The sequence below is a fragment of the Carcharhinus amblyrhynchos genome, chromosome 1 (genome assembly GCF_965287045.1).
Source record: "Carcharhinus amblyrhynchos chromosome 1, sCarAmb.v2.hapA, whole genome shotgun sequence".
Lineage (NCBI taxonomy): Eukaryota > Metazoa > Chordata > Chondrichthyes > Carcharhiniformes > Carcharhinidae > Carcharhinus > Carcharhinus amblyrhynchos.
Window position 1 is genome coordinate 169514674 of NC_137324.1, and position 17333 is coordinate 169532006.

Consider the following 17333-nt stretch of genomic DNA (forward strand, 5'->3'; position numbering starts at 1 on the left):
ACATACGCTTCCGGCGGAACAGATGGACACAGCTCTTCAGTAGCCTGAAGTAAAAGAGTGCGGCAGGACTCAGCATTGGCTTTGTTCAACCATGTTCTTCCCTATGTAAATAAGAATTTTCATGCCATAATTGAACTTAGAACGTAGATTTCAGTTACTGTCTTAATGGGACCCGAAGCATTTGTATGCAGTTGGTTTAATACATTGTTCAAAATCTTTTACAGCAACTTTGAACATAATGGCTTTGCATATTTCATATTAAATTATTCTTCTGCCTCGTCTCCCCTTTGGCATATACTTAGATTTCCATAATTGTACTTGAAAGATATTTCCATGCAACATATACTAAAAACCGTATTCAAAGTTTTTGTGAAAACTGCTTACAGCATTCCCTGAATTACAACAGTGCCTACATTTCAAGAATACATTATTGCCTGTAGAGCACTTTGGGGCATTCCAAGATCATGGAAGTTGCTATATAAATGCAGTTCTTCCATTTTTGTGTTTTGCTCAGCAAAATCTGTGAACTTTAACTTGAAAATGAAAAAGAAATTGTTTTGGGAACATACTTTTGGTATTAAAGAGAAGAGCAGTAATAAAACATACAAAAATGAGCAAATAGTTGATATGGTCAACTTAAAAATTGCTACTGATATCTTAAACTAAACGCTTGCATTTGGAGAAAAAATGGACAGTTCTCTTTGGAAAAGAGAGCAGAGTTCCCTCACGTCATCTACTTGGAGTGGAGAAAAGGGGAAGAGGATTATTCAACACCCAAAGGAGAAGAAATACAAGAGTCCTTTTTGGAAAAAAGTACTTTGATAGAGATTGAGAGCTGAAGTACAGACTTCAGTTGCCAGGAAACTAAATACAAACATTTGCAAGTACAAACGTTGGCTCATCTCTCTAGAATGGACATAGTTAATCAATTTGGCTTCAGCATATGCTGTCAAATCCACGTCTTCCATACAAATCAGCTCTGTGAATTTTACATGACCTCATTCTGAAAGTACTGCAGTTCCCTTTGTCACCACCTAGAACATTATACAGAACGTCTCCAAAGAACTTTTAATAATCCAGCTTCCTTTGCGGTATCCTAGTACAAACGTGAAATAAATCATGCTGACCTTAACAGTCAAAGAGTTTATGACAGCATATTTGTCAAAGCTGGAACTTTCCTTCAGGAAGCCCTCAGTGATGAGCTGCCGACCCAAGGCCTTCCACCAGTTTTGAGGACGGTTCTTTCCACTGCCAAACAGATGGTGACTGCGATGCCTTTCTTGCACACGTTGAGAGTACTGCAAACATAAGGAAAGTATGTTCATTGTTTGACAAAGAAAGTCAAACACTCAATATCCCAATTACTCCTACACACATGGCACATCGCTATCAGGATCTTCAGCTTTCTAAATAGATACACCAAGTACAAAATCAAATGTTCAAGGCTTTGTAAATCACTAGTTGGGCCTCAACTGGAGTACTGTGCCCAATTCTGGGCATCCCAACTTATAAAAGGAAGTCAAAACTTTGGCAACAGCGAAGGTGAGATTTGCGATAATGGAACCAGGGATGAAGGGCCTCAGTTATGTGATGTTAAGGGGAGAATTAATAGATATGTTTAAAAACAATGATGGGTTTTAATAGATTAAAGAGAAACCTCTTCCACTGGCAGGATGCTCGATAACCACAAGGTACATACAACTCGCAAAAGAAACAGAAAGAGTATTAGGAGCTTTTCAAAGCAATGAATTGTGATATGGAATGTACTGTTGAGAAGGGCAGTGCAAGCATTTTCAATAATCACTTTCCAAAAGGAATTGAATACACACTTGAAAAGGAAACAGGGCTTCAGGGAAAGAGCAGCGGAGTGGGACTTTGGATAACTCCGGATCTGAAGCAACAGTGCCACAGATTGGGAAACAAGTTAAAGTTCACTCTCTGGATTTGACATCCAGAAACCAGTTTTTTTATTTTTGCAAGTATTTGATTTTAACGGCAATGGACTTACAGATCCTCGCAAGAATAAAACAGGCACCCCAATGCCAAATTTTTCACCCAGAACACGGACTGCAGAGAGCAACTGGTACGCTTCTTTGCCAAAATCTTGCATCTCATTTTCCAGATCATCTGCAGAAACGCAGCGACCAATTCTGTAGCAGAAAACAAGCAAAATAATAAATTCCTATAGAATGTAATGTAAACCCAGAAAATGTCAACAATGCAATTATTTTGCCTCTGTTTGAGGGAGGGGTTGCTTGATCCCAGCTGCCCTTACATTCATATACGTACTTTGCTAAAAGAAAAAGCACATCTACGTAGCACCTAGCATGTTCTTGAGCTGTCCTAAATACTCCAAACTAATTGATCACTTTTGAAGTGCAGTTACCATTATGCCAAAAAAATGCATCAGTCAACCTAAGGATCAAGCAAGTGTGAAGATGAGTAACTCACTGTTTGGTTTTTGGTGGAGTGAAACGGAGGATGAACACTTGTCAAACCATCAGGAGAAATTCTCACTCTTCTCTGAATGGTGCCTTGAAAGCTCTCAGTACCAGGGTCCACTGTTTGAAGTCTAGTTATGATGTGCTCTAGTTATGATCTGGCTTGTGCTACCAAATAAACCTGTTGGACTTTAACCTGGTGTTGTGAGACTTCTTGCTGTGCTTACGCCAGTCCAACGCCAGCATCTCCACATCATGGCTACCACTGACACCGCAAACTGCCGGCTCCAATTGGAGAGGGGATCTCCAAGAAGAAGTGGCTTGTGCGACCAAATAAACCTGCTGCAGTTTAACCTGGTGTTGTGAGACTTCTTACTGAAATCTAATTCACAGGACCTTTGTTTAAAAATAAGAGGTCGTCCATTTAGTACAGTGATGAGGGGCAATTTTTTTTTCTCTGAGGGTTGAGAATCTTTGGAATGCTCTTCCTCAAAAGGCAGTGGCAGTCCAGTCTTTGAATGTTTTTAAGGCAGATAGATTCTTGGTGAGCAAGGGGGAGGGGGTGAAATGTTATCGGGAGTTAGGGAGGAATGTCAAATCGAGATTGCACTCGAGATCGTCATTGAATGGTAGGGCAGGCTCAAAGGGCTGGGTGCCTATTCCTGCTCTCTCCATTCACCTCAATTAACTTTAGATACATCTAAACTCATGAATCACTGCTCAAAATTCAGACAGACATCAAATATGAAGTTAGAATATCAGATCACAGATCCTTTTTCTAAAAGATACTCCCATTGCTGTACTTTCTGTTTTTACATTGTTTTTGGCACAAGTCTGTAAAGTATGAGTGCAGCAGCTGCTGTATAGCATTATAATAGATTTACTTTGGGGAACGAATTGCACATTGTATTGTATGTTATATATTGCAGCTTAGCTCTTCCCTCATCTCCCAGTTAAATCTTTTCAAAACATTGCAGAAATTGCACATTAACTATAAATGGTCCCTAAGGATCACAAATCACATCAGTGAATATCTTCTTGTTAATATTAGTGATAAAGGAGGGAGTTATTAATAAAAAAAAGAACAAGCATTATTTTTAAACAGATGCATAGAATTTCATAAGCCATTTATCTGCACAAGGGACCCAAAGGATGGATTAAAAACATGACTGCAATGGGAAACATATTTTTTGATCTCAGGGAAGCCTGACAGCTCATAAATCATATTGATTCCCAAAATGACATCTCAATCATTATCGAACTTGTCTGTGATCCCCCAGCTGCATCACTTACCTTAATCTACAATTGTCACAACATCTATCAGTCCCAATGATCCCAAAGGTAGCCTTCCTCAGCTGTTCATCTTCAAAATGGGACAAGATAATACTGTAGGAATGGAAAAACACTTAGCATCAGATGAGCATATTTAGGTTGCGGTTTTGTCTCTAAATGCTAAGATGGCAAGTATTTTTCAATTCAAAGCTGGATATAGGTTATGAAAGGGGAGAAATTGGCTTTCTCAATGTGCAAGAGAGAATGAATGAGTATTATCATGTTCATCAACAAAGCGATTGAAAGAGCCATCAACAGTGCTGTCGAGTGGCATTTAATCAAAAACAACCTGTTCACTGATGCTCAATGTGGCTTCAGTCAGGGCCCCACAGCTCCTGATCTCATTACAGCTCTGGTCCAAAAATGGACAAAAGAGCAGAACTCAAGAAGTGAGGCGAGAATGACCGCCGTTGACATCAAGACTACATTTGACCGAGTGTGGCACTAAGAAGCCCTAACAACATTGGAGTCAATGGGAGTCAGAGGGAAATCTCCCTACTGGGTTGGAGTCATATCTAGCACAAAGGAAGATGGCTGTGGAAGGTGGAGGTCAACCATCTCAGTCCCAGGACATCACGGCAGAAGTTCCTCAGGATATTGTCCTAAGCCCAACAATAAATAAATATATTTTCAATGACCTTCCTTCCATCATAAAGTCAGAAATGGGGATGTTCACTAATGATTGCATATGCTCAGCATTGTTCATGACTCCTCAGATCTAAATCAGCCTGTACCTATATGCAGCAAGACCTGGATAACATTCAGACTTGGCAAGTAATGTTCATGCCACACAAGTGCCAGGCAATGACTATCTCCAACAGTCAATGTCATTACCATCAGTGAATCATCCAATATCAACATCTCGGGATTACCACTGACCAGAAACTCAACTGGACCTGCCATATAACTACTGGGTCAGAGGCTGGGAATCCAGCAGAGAACTCACTGCCTGACTCACCAAGACCTGTCCACCAAGAAAATAGAATTTAAGCAGCATACTAAAGGAGACTGAAGTGGTGATGCAGAGGGGTTTGTGGGGGGAATCCAAAGTTTAGGATCTATATGGCTGGAGATTTGGCTGCTCACAGTGGGATGACAGAACTGGGGAAGCACAGGAACACATTGGAGGATTAAATGGTGAACGATTACATAGCTAGGAAACTTTAAAATAGAGGTGTTAGTGGACTGTAGCCAATGTATGTCAGCAAGCTGAAGGTCAATGGATGAAAAGACCCTGGTGCAAATTAGTGTTTAGGCAGCAAAGTTTTCAATTAGCGTAGGTTTAAGGACAGTTAATTAGAACATTAAACTGGTTAAATTTAGAGATAGCAAAAGCAGGAATAGTAAGCAGCAGACAAACTCAGACAGGAGCAGAATCAATGTTACAGTGGTAAAAATAGGCAGTGTTTGTGGTGACAAAGAGTGGTCAAAAGCTCAACCAAGGGTCAAATAGGAATCAGACTGCGAAAGTCATGTTCAGGCGGAGACTCTGAGCACAGAACTGAATGGGATTAATTATGAGGGAACAGAGTTTGTGGCATGATCAGAAAACAATGGCTTTGGTTTTCAAAATGTTAATTGGCAGAAATTTCAGCTCAACCATTTTGGAAAGGTAGTCTGACAACAAATAGGCAGCAAGACAAACGGTTTTTTTTAAAATCGATTCATGAGACTTGAGTATTGTTGGTTGGCGAGCATTTATTGCTCATTTCTAGCTGCCCAAGGGCAATGGAGGAGAAGGGCTGAAGGGAGATCATGGGGGTGGGGTGTGTGTGTGTGTGTGTGTGTGTGTGTGTGTGTGTGTGTGTGTGTCAGAGGATGAGGAGGAATTGTATTCATTGTATACCAAAGTCACACAGTTGCAGCAGATGTAATTTCTGACTTTGAGTAGGGTTGGTTCAATGCTGCATCAAGGGCAGAAATGAAACTGGGGAGATTCCAGCATGGAGTTGAGGGAAAATTGGGCATGAACAAACAGACACAAACAAAATCGAGATGAATGACCAGTCAGTTGTGGGTGTTGAGAGAAGAATGACTATTGACCAGGAGAATTCCCTGCTTTTCTTCTTAGTTCATCATCTTGACAAAGGATAGCATTTTGAATAATACAGCCACTGCCTTCATTACTACACTGAAGTCGCAGCTTTTATTGTGTTCAAGTCCTGACACGGAACTTAGACTCATGACACTGACTCAGAGATGACAGTGCCATCAACTGAGCCAAGCTGGCACTAACTGGCATGGAAAATGGATAAAACGGTGAATAACCGGAACTAAGTACTTACTTTCTTCTGCACTTCGATGACGTGAGGTACTTCTTTATTTTTTCCATCATCCTAATTTTGTAGGCTCGAAAAGTTGGACTTTTAATCTCACTGAGCAGCCGCCTGAAGAGGAAATAATGACTGCATCAATTACACATTTGCGGCTTTCTCAACAGACACGCATGCTTTTGACCAAATTCTGATAAATTATCTCAGATCCTTCATCCCACTTTGACCCTCTCTGGGCTGCACGCCACTCCCTGAGTGAACTATGCCAGCATGCTAGCAATGCCAACCACTAGATGGTATGCAACTGTGCACGTAATATGACTTACATTCTGAATTTGTCTTCCTCCTTATAGATAGGCTCTTGCAGTTTTTTTGTAAGTTTATTTATTAATATCACAAGTAGGCTTACATTAACATCGTAATGAAGTCACCGTAAAAATCCTCCAGGTTGCTACACTCCGGCACCTGTTCAGGCACACTGAGGGGGAATTTAGCATGATCAATGCACCTAACCAGCACGTCTTTTGGACTGTGGGAGGAAACTGGAACACCCGGAAGAAACCCACGCAGACATAGGGAGAATGTGCAGATTCCACATAGAAAGTGACCCAAGTTGGGAATCAAACCGGGCTCCCTAGCACTGTGAGATAGCAATACTCACCACTGTGCCATCGTGCCGCTCTTGGCCTCGGCTTGATCAATACATCCCAACAGTGCAGATAAGAATGGAAACTTAATCACAGCACATTGCTCCAAAGCACAGTACTTTAGGCTCTAGTATGCTATACTACCTTGCTGTCCACACACACAGGTAAGTTTTTGATCGAACAGAAAGCCTTTTCTGTTCTCTTGTACATAATGCTTCACATATAATGTGCACGGATTTCTAAAAATAACTGTTATGATAGGTTCACATTAGATTTGCATCAGTAAAAATATTAACCTTAATATCTAAAAATCCTTCAAGTTACAGTGCCAAGCAAAATAGACCAGAAGGTCACGACCTCACCAATCTTTATTAAGTTTACTAATCTTAGTTAGTGTAGCAAAGCAAAAAGGGTGGGGGTGATTGAGAGTTCCAAATTTTGATGCTAACCCGTACTGGAGAAGAGTGTGTGGATAGGTGAGGTAAATTTGAATTTAGCTGTGATGCCTTCCAATGTCAAATGACCTCACAATATTCCCTGTCTAGATTCACTGATAATGACCTCATGGTACTAGAAGGTTGCTGGTGCCTTTGGAGTCATACACAGAACAACAGTCAACACCTTCAGAATTACAAGTGACTTATTCTTGCAAGAAAATAACAAAATGTAAAACCATATAATCCTTACAATACAGAAGGAGGCCATTCGGTTCATCGTGTCTGCACCAACTCTTACCGAGGCCTCACCCCACTGACTTATCCCAGTAACCCCTGCACTTCTATCTAATCTATGCATCTTTTGCACACTAAGGAGCAACTTAGCATGGCCAATCCACCTAACCTGCACATCTTTGGGCTTGGGAGGAAACCTGAGCACTCGGAGGAAACCCAAGTAGACATGGGAACAACATGCAAACTCCACACAGCCATCTGAGGCCAGAGTTGAACCCGAGTGCTAACTTCTGTGCCACCATGCCATGTACAAGATTTACGGTTTAAATAACAAATTTAAGAATTGCATCTCAAGTCCTGTTTATAGACATGAATGTTAGCTAATTTTCTACTGGTAAGAATAATGCGATTTTTCAAGTAACAATTTGGAGTAAAGCCTATGTCACAAAATCACATATGACAGAGGTAATAAATGAGAACACCATTCTGAGGCTAGAATTTAAAATGCGCTGCTACAGCAACAAGTGTGAAGAAGGTTTGTGGGCAGGGGGTGGTGAGTGGAGGGGGGAAATATTGATTAGAATTCCATATTGCAACCATTCCATGAGTAAAGAAAGTCAAAGCAAAGTGCTTGGGATTAGAAGCTACTTACTTTTGCTGGGATTCAAGTCCTCAAATAACTTCTTATGCCATGAGAAAAGTGGGAAAGCACAAACTACTTTATACCATTAATAATGGCCTCATTAAGCAAAAATACAATTAAACTAAATATATACCCCTTTAACATGTACAGTGAAGATACCGTTCGGCCAATCGATTGATCCGGATATACAGGAGTGACAGTAAACATCAGTACCTGTTCAACATCATGTCAGCAGGAGACCACAGGACGTGACAAGCACTGGGCAAACCATCTCGTCCAGCCCTCCCAATTTCCTGATAGTATGATTCCATTTCTTTAGGTGCTCCGTAATGAATGACTTTACGAATATCAGGCTTGTTGATCCCCATGCCAAAAGCAATGGTCGCGACCACGCACTGGCAGGAAAAATGGTTGAAAATGTGAACCACTTAATTAGAGCTATGTGTAGCCTATATATAAACTCGTTGCGCAGATTAACTAGAAAATACCACATATTCTAACAATAATGGCCCATACATTGCTGCCCTCAGTGACATTTACATCCAAATTCTGCAGGAACTTGAGGCAAGGACAGATGCAGAAGTTGCTGTCCAAGATGTGTCACTGTCTGGTTCACCATTGAAATGCATCGGATGATGTCAAACTGCCTCATAGGCGTCTGCTAAATTAACACTAAATTAGCACCCTCCATCCACTCCCAGCCTGACAGATAGCCAGTCTGTGAAACTTACTTGGTGTTGGGTGGGAAACCCTATACTGGATAAGTTAATACCGGACCAGCCATTAAATCTGGCAGGGCCTTCAAGAAAAATTTACTTTCAAGGATTTTGTTCTGCCAATCTTCCCTCCTTCCGCCACCTCCCCCCATGCTCTCTGAATCATAATCAGAACAATTTTAACATTAAATGACAAAAGAGATTAGAAAGAGGAAATGCTGGAAATACTCAGGAAGTCAGGTTGCATCCGTACAGAGCAGGAGAGAGAGGAATTAATGTTTCAGTTCACAAACCCAAAACTTTGGGTCAGGTCTTCAGCTGTTTCGAGAAAGGTGAGTCAAGCCATTTCCCCGACTTTGGGATCCCAAATCCACAACTCCTTCCCACTCCCACAGAATTTTTGCCTCTGATGCGCAAGTGGACAAGATTCAGGGCTGTCGTCTCTCTAGGCACATCCGAGGCAGCAAACAGATGACCAGGTGCTGGGGTAGGCTGGTTAGAAAGCCAGGTTTCAGCGTGCCAGGACATCTGTCCTGTACTGTAATGGTTCTTAGGACCCAAAGCCCTCATCCAAACCCTCACCTACACTCTTTATAACCTCATAGCCCCGTGTTCCCTCCATGCCCCCCCCATTCCCATGTCCCTCCGATCTGCCATACTCCCTCACATCCCCTCTATTCCTCCTTTCCCCTCTCACCCCCTGCATGCTTTATTCAGCTCCCAAATGCATCCTCCATACGCAGTTTGTCAGTAACATTAGGTACAGAACAAATGAGTCATAGACGAGTGTTTGAAATTCTCCTGAAACTGATAAGTACAGAGGCTTTGAACTGCACCCAAAGAAGCGTTAGAATAGATAGCCAGCCATTTGTTTTGCCAGATGGCCTCATTATGATGGAAGGCTGGACTCCAAAGATGACTAATGCACTCAGCTCACCAGGGCTCAGCTTACAGACTTTGTTTGAACAACACCTTTATTACCGTGTGATATCCTTTGACATGGTGTTTCAATACATGTGCATTTATTTACACAATATTAAAGGGTGTGGTGTGGATGAAAGCTTTTGACACCGATACTACGAATGGTTATGGTTCAGTCACACCTCTATGAGGTTGTTCGCTGAGCAGTCTTGTTTCGAAGTAGATTCTGAATCCATTCTTTTGTTTATCCTGTCGGTTTTAGGAGAAACTCTGGCCGGGATTCTCCGGCCACGCTCGCCTGGAATCTGAAGATTCCCGCTTGACTTCAGTGGACTGCCCCTTGCCCGCTAGAATTCCAGTAACGGGCAGGATGGGAGGATTCCAACCTCTTTCTCTCTCCATTGATGGAGCCTGGCTTGTTGAGTATTTTAAGCATTTTCTGCTGATATTCTGGAGTTCCAGCTTTGGAGTGTTTTGCTGTTGTAAAGGCAAAGGAAAATTCCTCACAGCACTGAAGCTGCAAAGCATTCGGGGTCAGTATTTAGAGCATCGCTAAAGACTGATCATTAGTGGTGGTACTCCTCCAAGCTTTGGCAAAAAAAATCCTCTTAAAGGAAACACGGAGCATCCACGTAAATGGAATCTTCTCATAACAAGCAGGGAAGTGCTTTAAGAACAAAGACTAGCCAACCATATTGAGATCTTCAGAGTCATAGAATCACAGAACAGAATCATAGAACAAAGAAAATTACAGCACAAGAACAGGCCCTTCGGCCCTCCAATCCTGCACCGACTATGCTGCCCCACTGAACTAAAGCCCCCTACAGTGCAGAATGAGGCCATTCAGCCCATCAAATCTGCACCGACCACAATCCCACCCCAACCCCTATCCCCATAACCCTATTTGTTTACCCTATTAATCCTCTGACACTAGGAGCAACTTAGCAAGGCCAATCAATCTAAACCGCATTTCTTTGGACTATGGGAAGAAACCAGAGCATCCACAGGAAACCCATGCAGACACAGGGAGAACGTGCAAACTCCACAAGGACAGTGACCCAAGCAGGAATTGAACCCAGCTCGCTGGCACTGTGAGGCAGCAGTGCTAACCACTGTGCCGCCGTGCTGTCCGTCATTGAAAGGCAGAATTAATCGCTGGTTTGTATTGTACTAACTGATCTCAGGTACGGTGCAGAGGTAGAATTTACAACTGTTTGTTGGCTCCTATTGGTTTTGAAGAGGATAGGAAACAATCAACTAGAGTTCCTGTCCTGACTGCAAGCCGGTGGTGACCATGTGTCTGTGGATGCTGGTTGGGGTCATTGTTGGACAAGGTTGCAATGGCCTCCACAACTGAACAATCAAACCACATCGATACATGAAGAATGATCACTTGGTGAAAGCAGAAAGCCACTGCTGACGTCGGAAATTGCTACCTTGCAAGGAGTGAAGAGAAAAAAATTGGGGAAAAAAAAAGAGTGGTCTCTGCTGAAACTGCTTTCATTCAGGGTGATGCAGAATATTCAATTCCATGCAAAAAGGTGGAATAGCTGAGAAATTTTTGCTGATGTCAATAAGATGTTGATAGCTTCTGGACAGCACTTTCACTTTGGAAACTCAAGAATAAGCATCAAGTACAGCAAGAAATAAGGCTCTCCAGGCTTCCTCTGACCAGCAATCCCTCTAATTTGCTTCAATGTGCCTTAACCTGATCCTCAGCTCATCATTCGCAACACAATCTTGTTACTTTCAGCAATTCCACTCTTTTTTAATTTAACTTTAGCGCTCAAAAAACAGTAAATGCATAAAGTTAAAGTTTTATTTATTAATAACTAGTAAGGCTTACATTAACACTGCAATGGAGTTACTGTGAAATTCCCCGAGTCACCACACTCCTGTTTGGGTCAATGCACTGAACCAGTGTGTCTTTTGGACTGTGGGAGGAAACCGGAACACCTGGAGGAAACCCACACAGACACGGGGAGAACATGCAAACTCCACACAGGCAGTGACCCAAGCCGGGAATTGAGTATGGCTCCCTGGCGCTGTGAGGCAACAGTGCTAATTACTGTGCCACCCCAAACAGTATATCGTCAAGACTGATAAATTGAAAATATTGACGAATATTCAACTTTGCACTCTCAGTATAATCCAGTGTGACACCAACCCTGATAAATTAAATAGAAAGTGATTAAGTTGCTTCAGACCTGAATTTCATCTCTCATGAACCTATGTTGGATGTCTCTCCTGGCTTTGATGCCCATGCCTGCGTGGTATGTGCCGCAAACAATATTCATCCGTAGCAACTCTGCAGCCACTTGTTCTGTGGCTTTTCTGGAGGGGCAGTAGATTATAGTGGGACCTTCAAACTCAAAGGTGAGCCTACCATTCAAAGCAAAACACACACATTCAGAATGTGAGAAACCATATCGCTTGTGAAATAGAATAGATTGTGCAATTTTCCACATATCTGATCAACTCAAGTCAATACGTACTTGTCTCTTTCAATTAGGAATGGCTTTAAGTCTCGCTGGATGTCTGCAGATTTGCAGCCAACTTCTAAATACAAATTTGGTCGATCAAATGTAGTGCAGACAACTTGAGGATTCTTCAGCATCAGACTCTCAATGATATCACTTCTAATTGAAGGGCTGGCAGTGGCAGTCAAGGCAACAACTGGAGTCTGGTACCAATAAATGACCATGTTAACAGTTTAAAAAAAAAGTTCCATTTAAACAATTAACATTTATTTTCATTCTTCAGATGTGGGTGACCTGGTTCAGACAGCATTCATTGTTAATTCCTTGTGGCCCTAAGTTTCAGAGGTAACCACACAAATTAAAATCCAATTATAAAATGTAACGTTATTCCTTTCAAATTAAAAAGTAATTTGAAATTTACAAATTGTTTTTTAAAAAATCAGCTAAAAACTTTCCTTAATGCACTTCAAACATCCAGTCTACTCTGCTTGTGACTAACAACTCATTGTGCATACAGTAAACACAGTGGAATTGAAATATAAAACTGATAATTTAACACATTTTAAAATTATATTTTTTCACTTACTGATGCTTGATGTACACAAGGCAAGACAAAAAAAGGGAAAGAATGTTTTAATCAGTAAAGTACAGTTGAGAGGGAATTGGTCTACACAGCAACATGAAACAGGTTTGTAGCAAACAGTCAAGTGATTTATTTTCACCACACCTGATCTTCTTTCCAATGAAGTTCACACAAAACTCATTTTCTAGTTTCACTGTCAGCTCCACTTGCTTGCAAGATTAAAAACCTTGTCAATATTTTCCAAGTCAAATGGAAATTTCCAAGTTAAATGGAAAATAAAACCTAGCGCAGCATATGACAGGCTGTCAATCTGCTACAAGGTTTTTTTGTGCTGTAGACATAAGACCAATTTCACCCGGTTGAATCATAGTGAGTGAAGGTGGTAACGTCTTCCCCAATACTGCCTCTGCAAATCTCAATACACACTCACATTCCTGGGTTCTTCCAACCCTAAGACAGTGAGTGGAAGTTTAAATATAAGCTCCTTAATTTCATAAGCATTTCCAAGTCTGGTGTAATGATGTATCAGCTTTGTCAAAATATTAAATTAGTTCTTACTTAATCAATAGTTTGTGTTACTATTTACTTATTATAACTTCTTAAGGGGCAAATGCTTTGATTACTCTTTTGACAAAGGTATTTTATCAGTTCACCTGAGGCAGAAAGCATTTCAAAGCTCCCAGTTTTCTGTATGAGTTTCTGAAATCATGTCCCCACTCAGAAATACAGTGAGCCTCATCCACAGCAATAACGGTGATACCTGCAATAAATCAAAAAGACAAATATTTCAACTCGTGCAATATTTAATTATTGACTCTCACCAGTGGGCAACTCTGTTACTGCTCAAAAGCACAAATTACTTCTGTTTCCACCCTATGATTCTTTCCTGATTGAAAGGACAGATAGATAAATGCTCTCAGACCATTAGTAATTCCACTGTTTGGAGTATCAATGGAAAATTCATGATGTTGGATTTAATTAATCCTCTTTGCATGCCCATGAGGGAGCTTCTCAATGGCTCTCTACAGTAATGTCATCAAAGATCAGCATCTATCTCTTGGAAAACATCATCTGACCCAAAGTTCTAATATTCTGTAGATATTGGAACCTTGATTTGATTTGATTTATTGTCACATGCATTGGTATTCAGTGAAAAGTAGTGTTTCTTGCACGCTATACAGACAAAGCATATCATTCACAGAGAAAAGATGAGGGTGAAGAATGTATCATTACAGTCATAGCTAGGGTGTGGAGAAAGATCAACTTAATGCGAGGTAGGTTCATTCAACAGTCAGATGGCAGCAAGGAAGAAGCTGTTCTTGAGTCAGTTGGTATGCGTCCTCAGAGTTTTGTATCTTTTTCCCGACAGAAGGTGGAGGAAGAGAGTACGTCTGGGGAGCATGGGGTTCTTAATTATGCCGGCTGCTTTTTTGAGGCAGCAGGAAGTGTCAAGTGTCAATGGATGGGAGGCTGGTTTGCGTGATGGACTGGGCTTCGTTCATGACCCTTTGTAGTTTCTTGCGGTCTTGCATACAGCAGGGGCCATACCAAGCTGTGATACAACTAGAAAGAATGCTTTCTATGCTCCATCTGTGAAAGTTGATGAGAGTTTGAGTGGACATACCAAATTTCCTTAGTCTTCTGAGAAAGTAGAGGTGTTGGTGGGCTTTCTTAACTAAAGTGTCAGCATGCACCCAAGTATCACCCTGGATTCCTCATCTATCTGCCCTTAGATATTGGTTAATTTTTTTTTACATTAACTGCATCAAGGAAATCTAAAATTGTGTTGATTTCAATATTTAGTCTTCTTACCCAGTAACTAATGTAGCATACCATCTTTCACATACATAGTCAACACATGCTGCAGAAACAAATGCCACACTGAAAAGAAGCATTTCAGAACACTCAAAGCATTCTCATATCAGTTGCAATGGACAGTCCAAGAATTTTTTGGGAAAAACATACTTTTTGCTCTCAGTATTGACCTTTAGCTTGGTGAAAAGGCAAGCATTTATTTCTAAGCATTGTGAATGAACGAGTGACGACACATCATTGTTGTAAGGGTTAAAACATTGACAATCCAGAGAAGAGTCAGTCAGAAAACAATTACTACAGACTAATATCTCTATTGATAGCCAACAAACACAGTGAAAATTATTCTGAATAAAAATCTGGTGTACAGTCTTGATCATAAAAACCTGTTCTCTGGTTGTCAATATAGAACAAATGCAACCCAACTGATTTTAATGCCCTCACTTGTACCCTCCAGAGATGAACTGATTCTGTTGATCCACCGAATTATCAATGGAGTAATCCTTGACATTTCTAGGATCAGCTGAATATAGACATCCCAAGATCAAAAAGAAGTTGGCGTCTACAACTGAAGCTGATAAGCTACTGAAATAATCCCCCAAAATACCTAAACTGTGAGTCATCATAAACTGGCATCCATTCATGGACATATACTTTGAAAAGGAACATTTTGCAGGACTATGGAGGAAAAATTCGAGAGTCACTAATGGGATATCTGTCTCAAAAAGCCAGTGCACACAATCTCATGATCCCATCACAGCAACTTCACTTGGGTGCAGCACATCATTTTTTTGTCCCCATTCGCTATGGTTGGGTGGTATAGGGCTACCTCTAACACAGTAAAAATCATATATCTGCATGCAATTTCAGCTGCCGTGTTTTTGTCATGCATGTTCCATGAATTATTTGGTCACCATTCGTGGAAAGTTCCAATATAAACTTACAGTTACACATTTGTTATTGGTGAGATTTCATGATGCATGTTTTGAATTGCCCATCGCTCAGCCAGTACTACAGATAGGCCCCTACAATACAGCCAACTCTCTGCTTTCCAAACTGCCATAAGTTTTTCTATCTAACTGTAAATAGTAATAACATACTACCAAAGCACATAAAAATAAGAGCGTGAAGTACAACTTCTAAATGGGAACATTATGTTGGGGCAACCTGGTCCAGTCATTCTCCATTTTGATTTGATTTATTATTGCTACATATATTAGTATGCAGTGAAAAGTTTCTATACAGACTATACAGACAAAGCATACTGTACATAAAGAAGGAAACAAGAGTGTGCAGAATGTAGTGTTGCAGTCGTAGCTAGGGTGTAGAGAAAGATCAGCTTAATGCAAGGAAGGTCCATTCAAAAGTCTGATGGCAGTAGGAAAGAAGCTGTTCTTGAATGGCTTGGTATATGACCTCAGACTTTTGTATACCTTTTGCACATTTGGGATGGCACAGTGGTTAGCACTGCTGTCTCTCAGTTCCAGCAACCTGGGTTCAATTCCTGGCTTGGGTTACTGTCTGTGTGGAGTTTGCACATTCTCCCTGTATCTGCACAGGTTTCCTTTGGGTGCTCCAGTTTCCTCCCACAGTCCTAGGATGTGCAGGCTAGGTGGATTGATTATGCTAAATTGTCACTTAGTGTGAGGGGGATTAGCTAGGGTAAATGCATGGGATAACAGGGATAGAGCCTGGGCGGGATTGTGGTCGTGCAGATTCGATGGGCCGAATGGCCTCCTCCTGTACTGTAGGGATTCTATGATCTTTCCTGATGGAAGGAGAGGAAAGAGATTTTCCTACCCTTTGCCATTTTGTACTAAGCTACTTCTAAAAAGACTGCTTAAGAAAGGCCCCTCAGAAAATACATGAGATCAGCGCATCCAGGATAGACCCCAAACTTAATAATATTGATTTTCCAACCTATACCCCATTTGCTATAACAAAGTGAAAAAAACTGCAAAGATGGACGCCTGAAATTAAAATTTTAGCTTTAACCCCATAATCCACATGGAGGGAGGCATCAGTCACTCATGACGACAGGTCAATAATAACATCTGAAGCTGAGTCATATAACACCTTGAAGAGATTTGATTGAAGTGTCTGAACCGCAGTGCACGCAATGAAACAACCATCAGATCTCTTAAAACCTTGATTTCTTTTCTGTTTTAGTTGTGCATATTGAAAATTCTCAAAAGGAATTAAGCTGCACCTACCCACGCTGTCATCAAGTTTCTTGAGCAACGAAATAGATCCCGAACAGAATTCAGGAGTCATGTAAATAACTTTGAAATGACCCCTATAGATTAAAACAGAACTTGGAGTCATTTTACAACAATCTTTCTCCGCAACATGAAGCTTAAATACAATTACTATTCGCAAAGTATACTTTAATGAATCCATAACGTTTTCTGTAATTCTGTGGAATTATGTTATTTGATTACAAACTGAAGCAATTTTCATCGTGACTAAGTGCTCTCCCATCTTATCCTACATTCTGATGTATGCAGTAAATGGCAGAATCCTTAAGAGTATTGATAGGCAAAGGGACCTGGGTGTATAGGTACATAGGTCACTGAAAGTGGCAATGCGGGTAGAGAAGATAGTCAAGAAGGCATACGGCATACTTGCCTTCATCGGCCAAGGCATTAAGTTTAAAAACTGGCAAGTCATGTTGCAGCTTTATAGAACCTTAGTTAGGCTGCCCTGGAATACAGTGTTCAATTCTGATCGCCACACTATTAGAAGGACATAGAGGCTTTGGAGAGGGCACAGAAAAGATTTATTAGGATGTTGCCTGGTATGGAGGGCATTAGC

At 41.0% G+C, this 17333-nt stretch overlaps 1 protein-coding gene across 6 annotated transcripts in view; it reads right to left on the reverse strand.

Annotated features, from left to right (window-relative positions):
• The window catches only part of wrn (WRN RecQ like helicase), a 101363-nt gene that overhangs the window by 39748 nt on the left and 44282 nt on the right, over positions 1-17333 (reverse strand). For all 6 annotated transcript variants that reach the window (XM_080195140.1, XM_080195148.1, XM_080195110.1 and 3 more), the window contains 10 exons: positions 16733-16815; positions 13361-13467; positions 12140-12327; positions 11852-12026; positions 8221-8402; positions 6059-6160; positions 3735-3827; positions 2009-2150; positions 1128-1298; positions 7-101 (listed from right to left, as the gene is read on the reverse strand). In XM_080195140.1, coding sequence (XP_080051266.1) covers positions 7-101; positions 1128-1298; positions 2009-2150; positions 3735-3827; positions 6059-6160; positions 8221-8402; positions 11852-12026; positions 12140-12327; positions 13361-13467; positions 16733-16815 — 1338 coding nt within the window. The remainder of the gene's footprint in view (positions 1-6; positions 102-1127; positions 1299-2008; positions 2151-3734; positions 3828-6058; positions 6161-8220; positions 8403-11851; positions 12027-12139; positions 12328-13360; positions 13468-16732; positions 16816-17333) is intronic.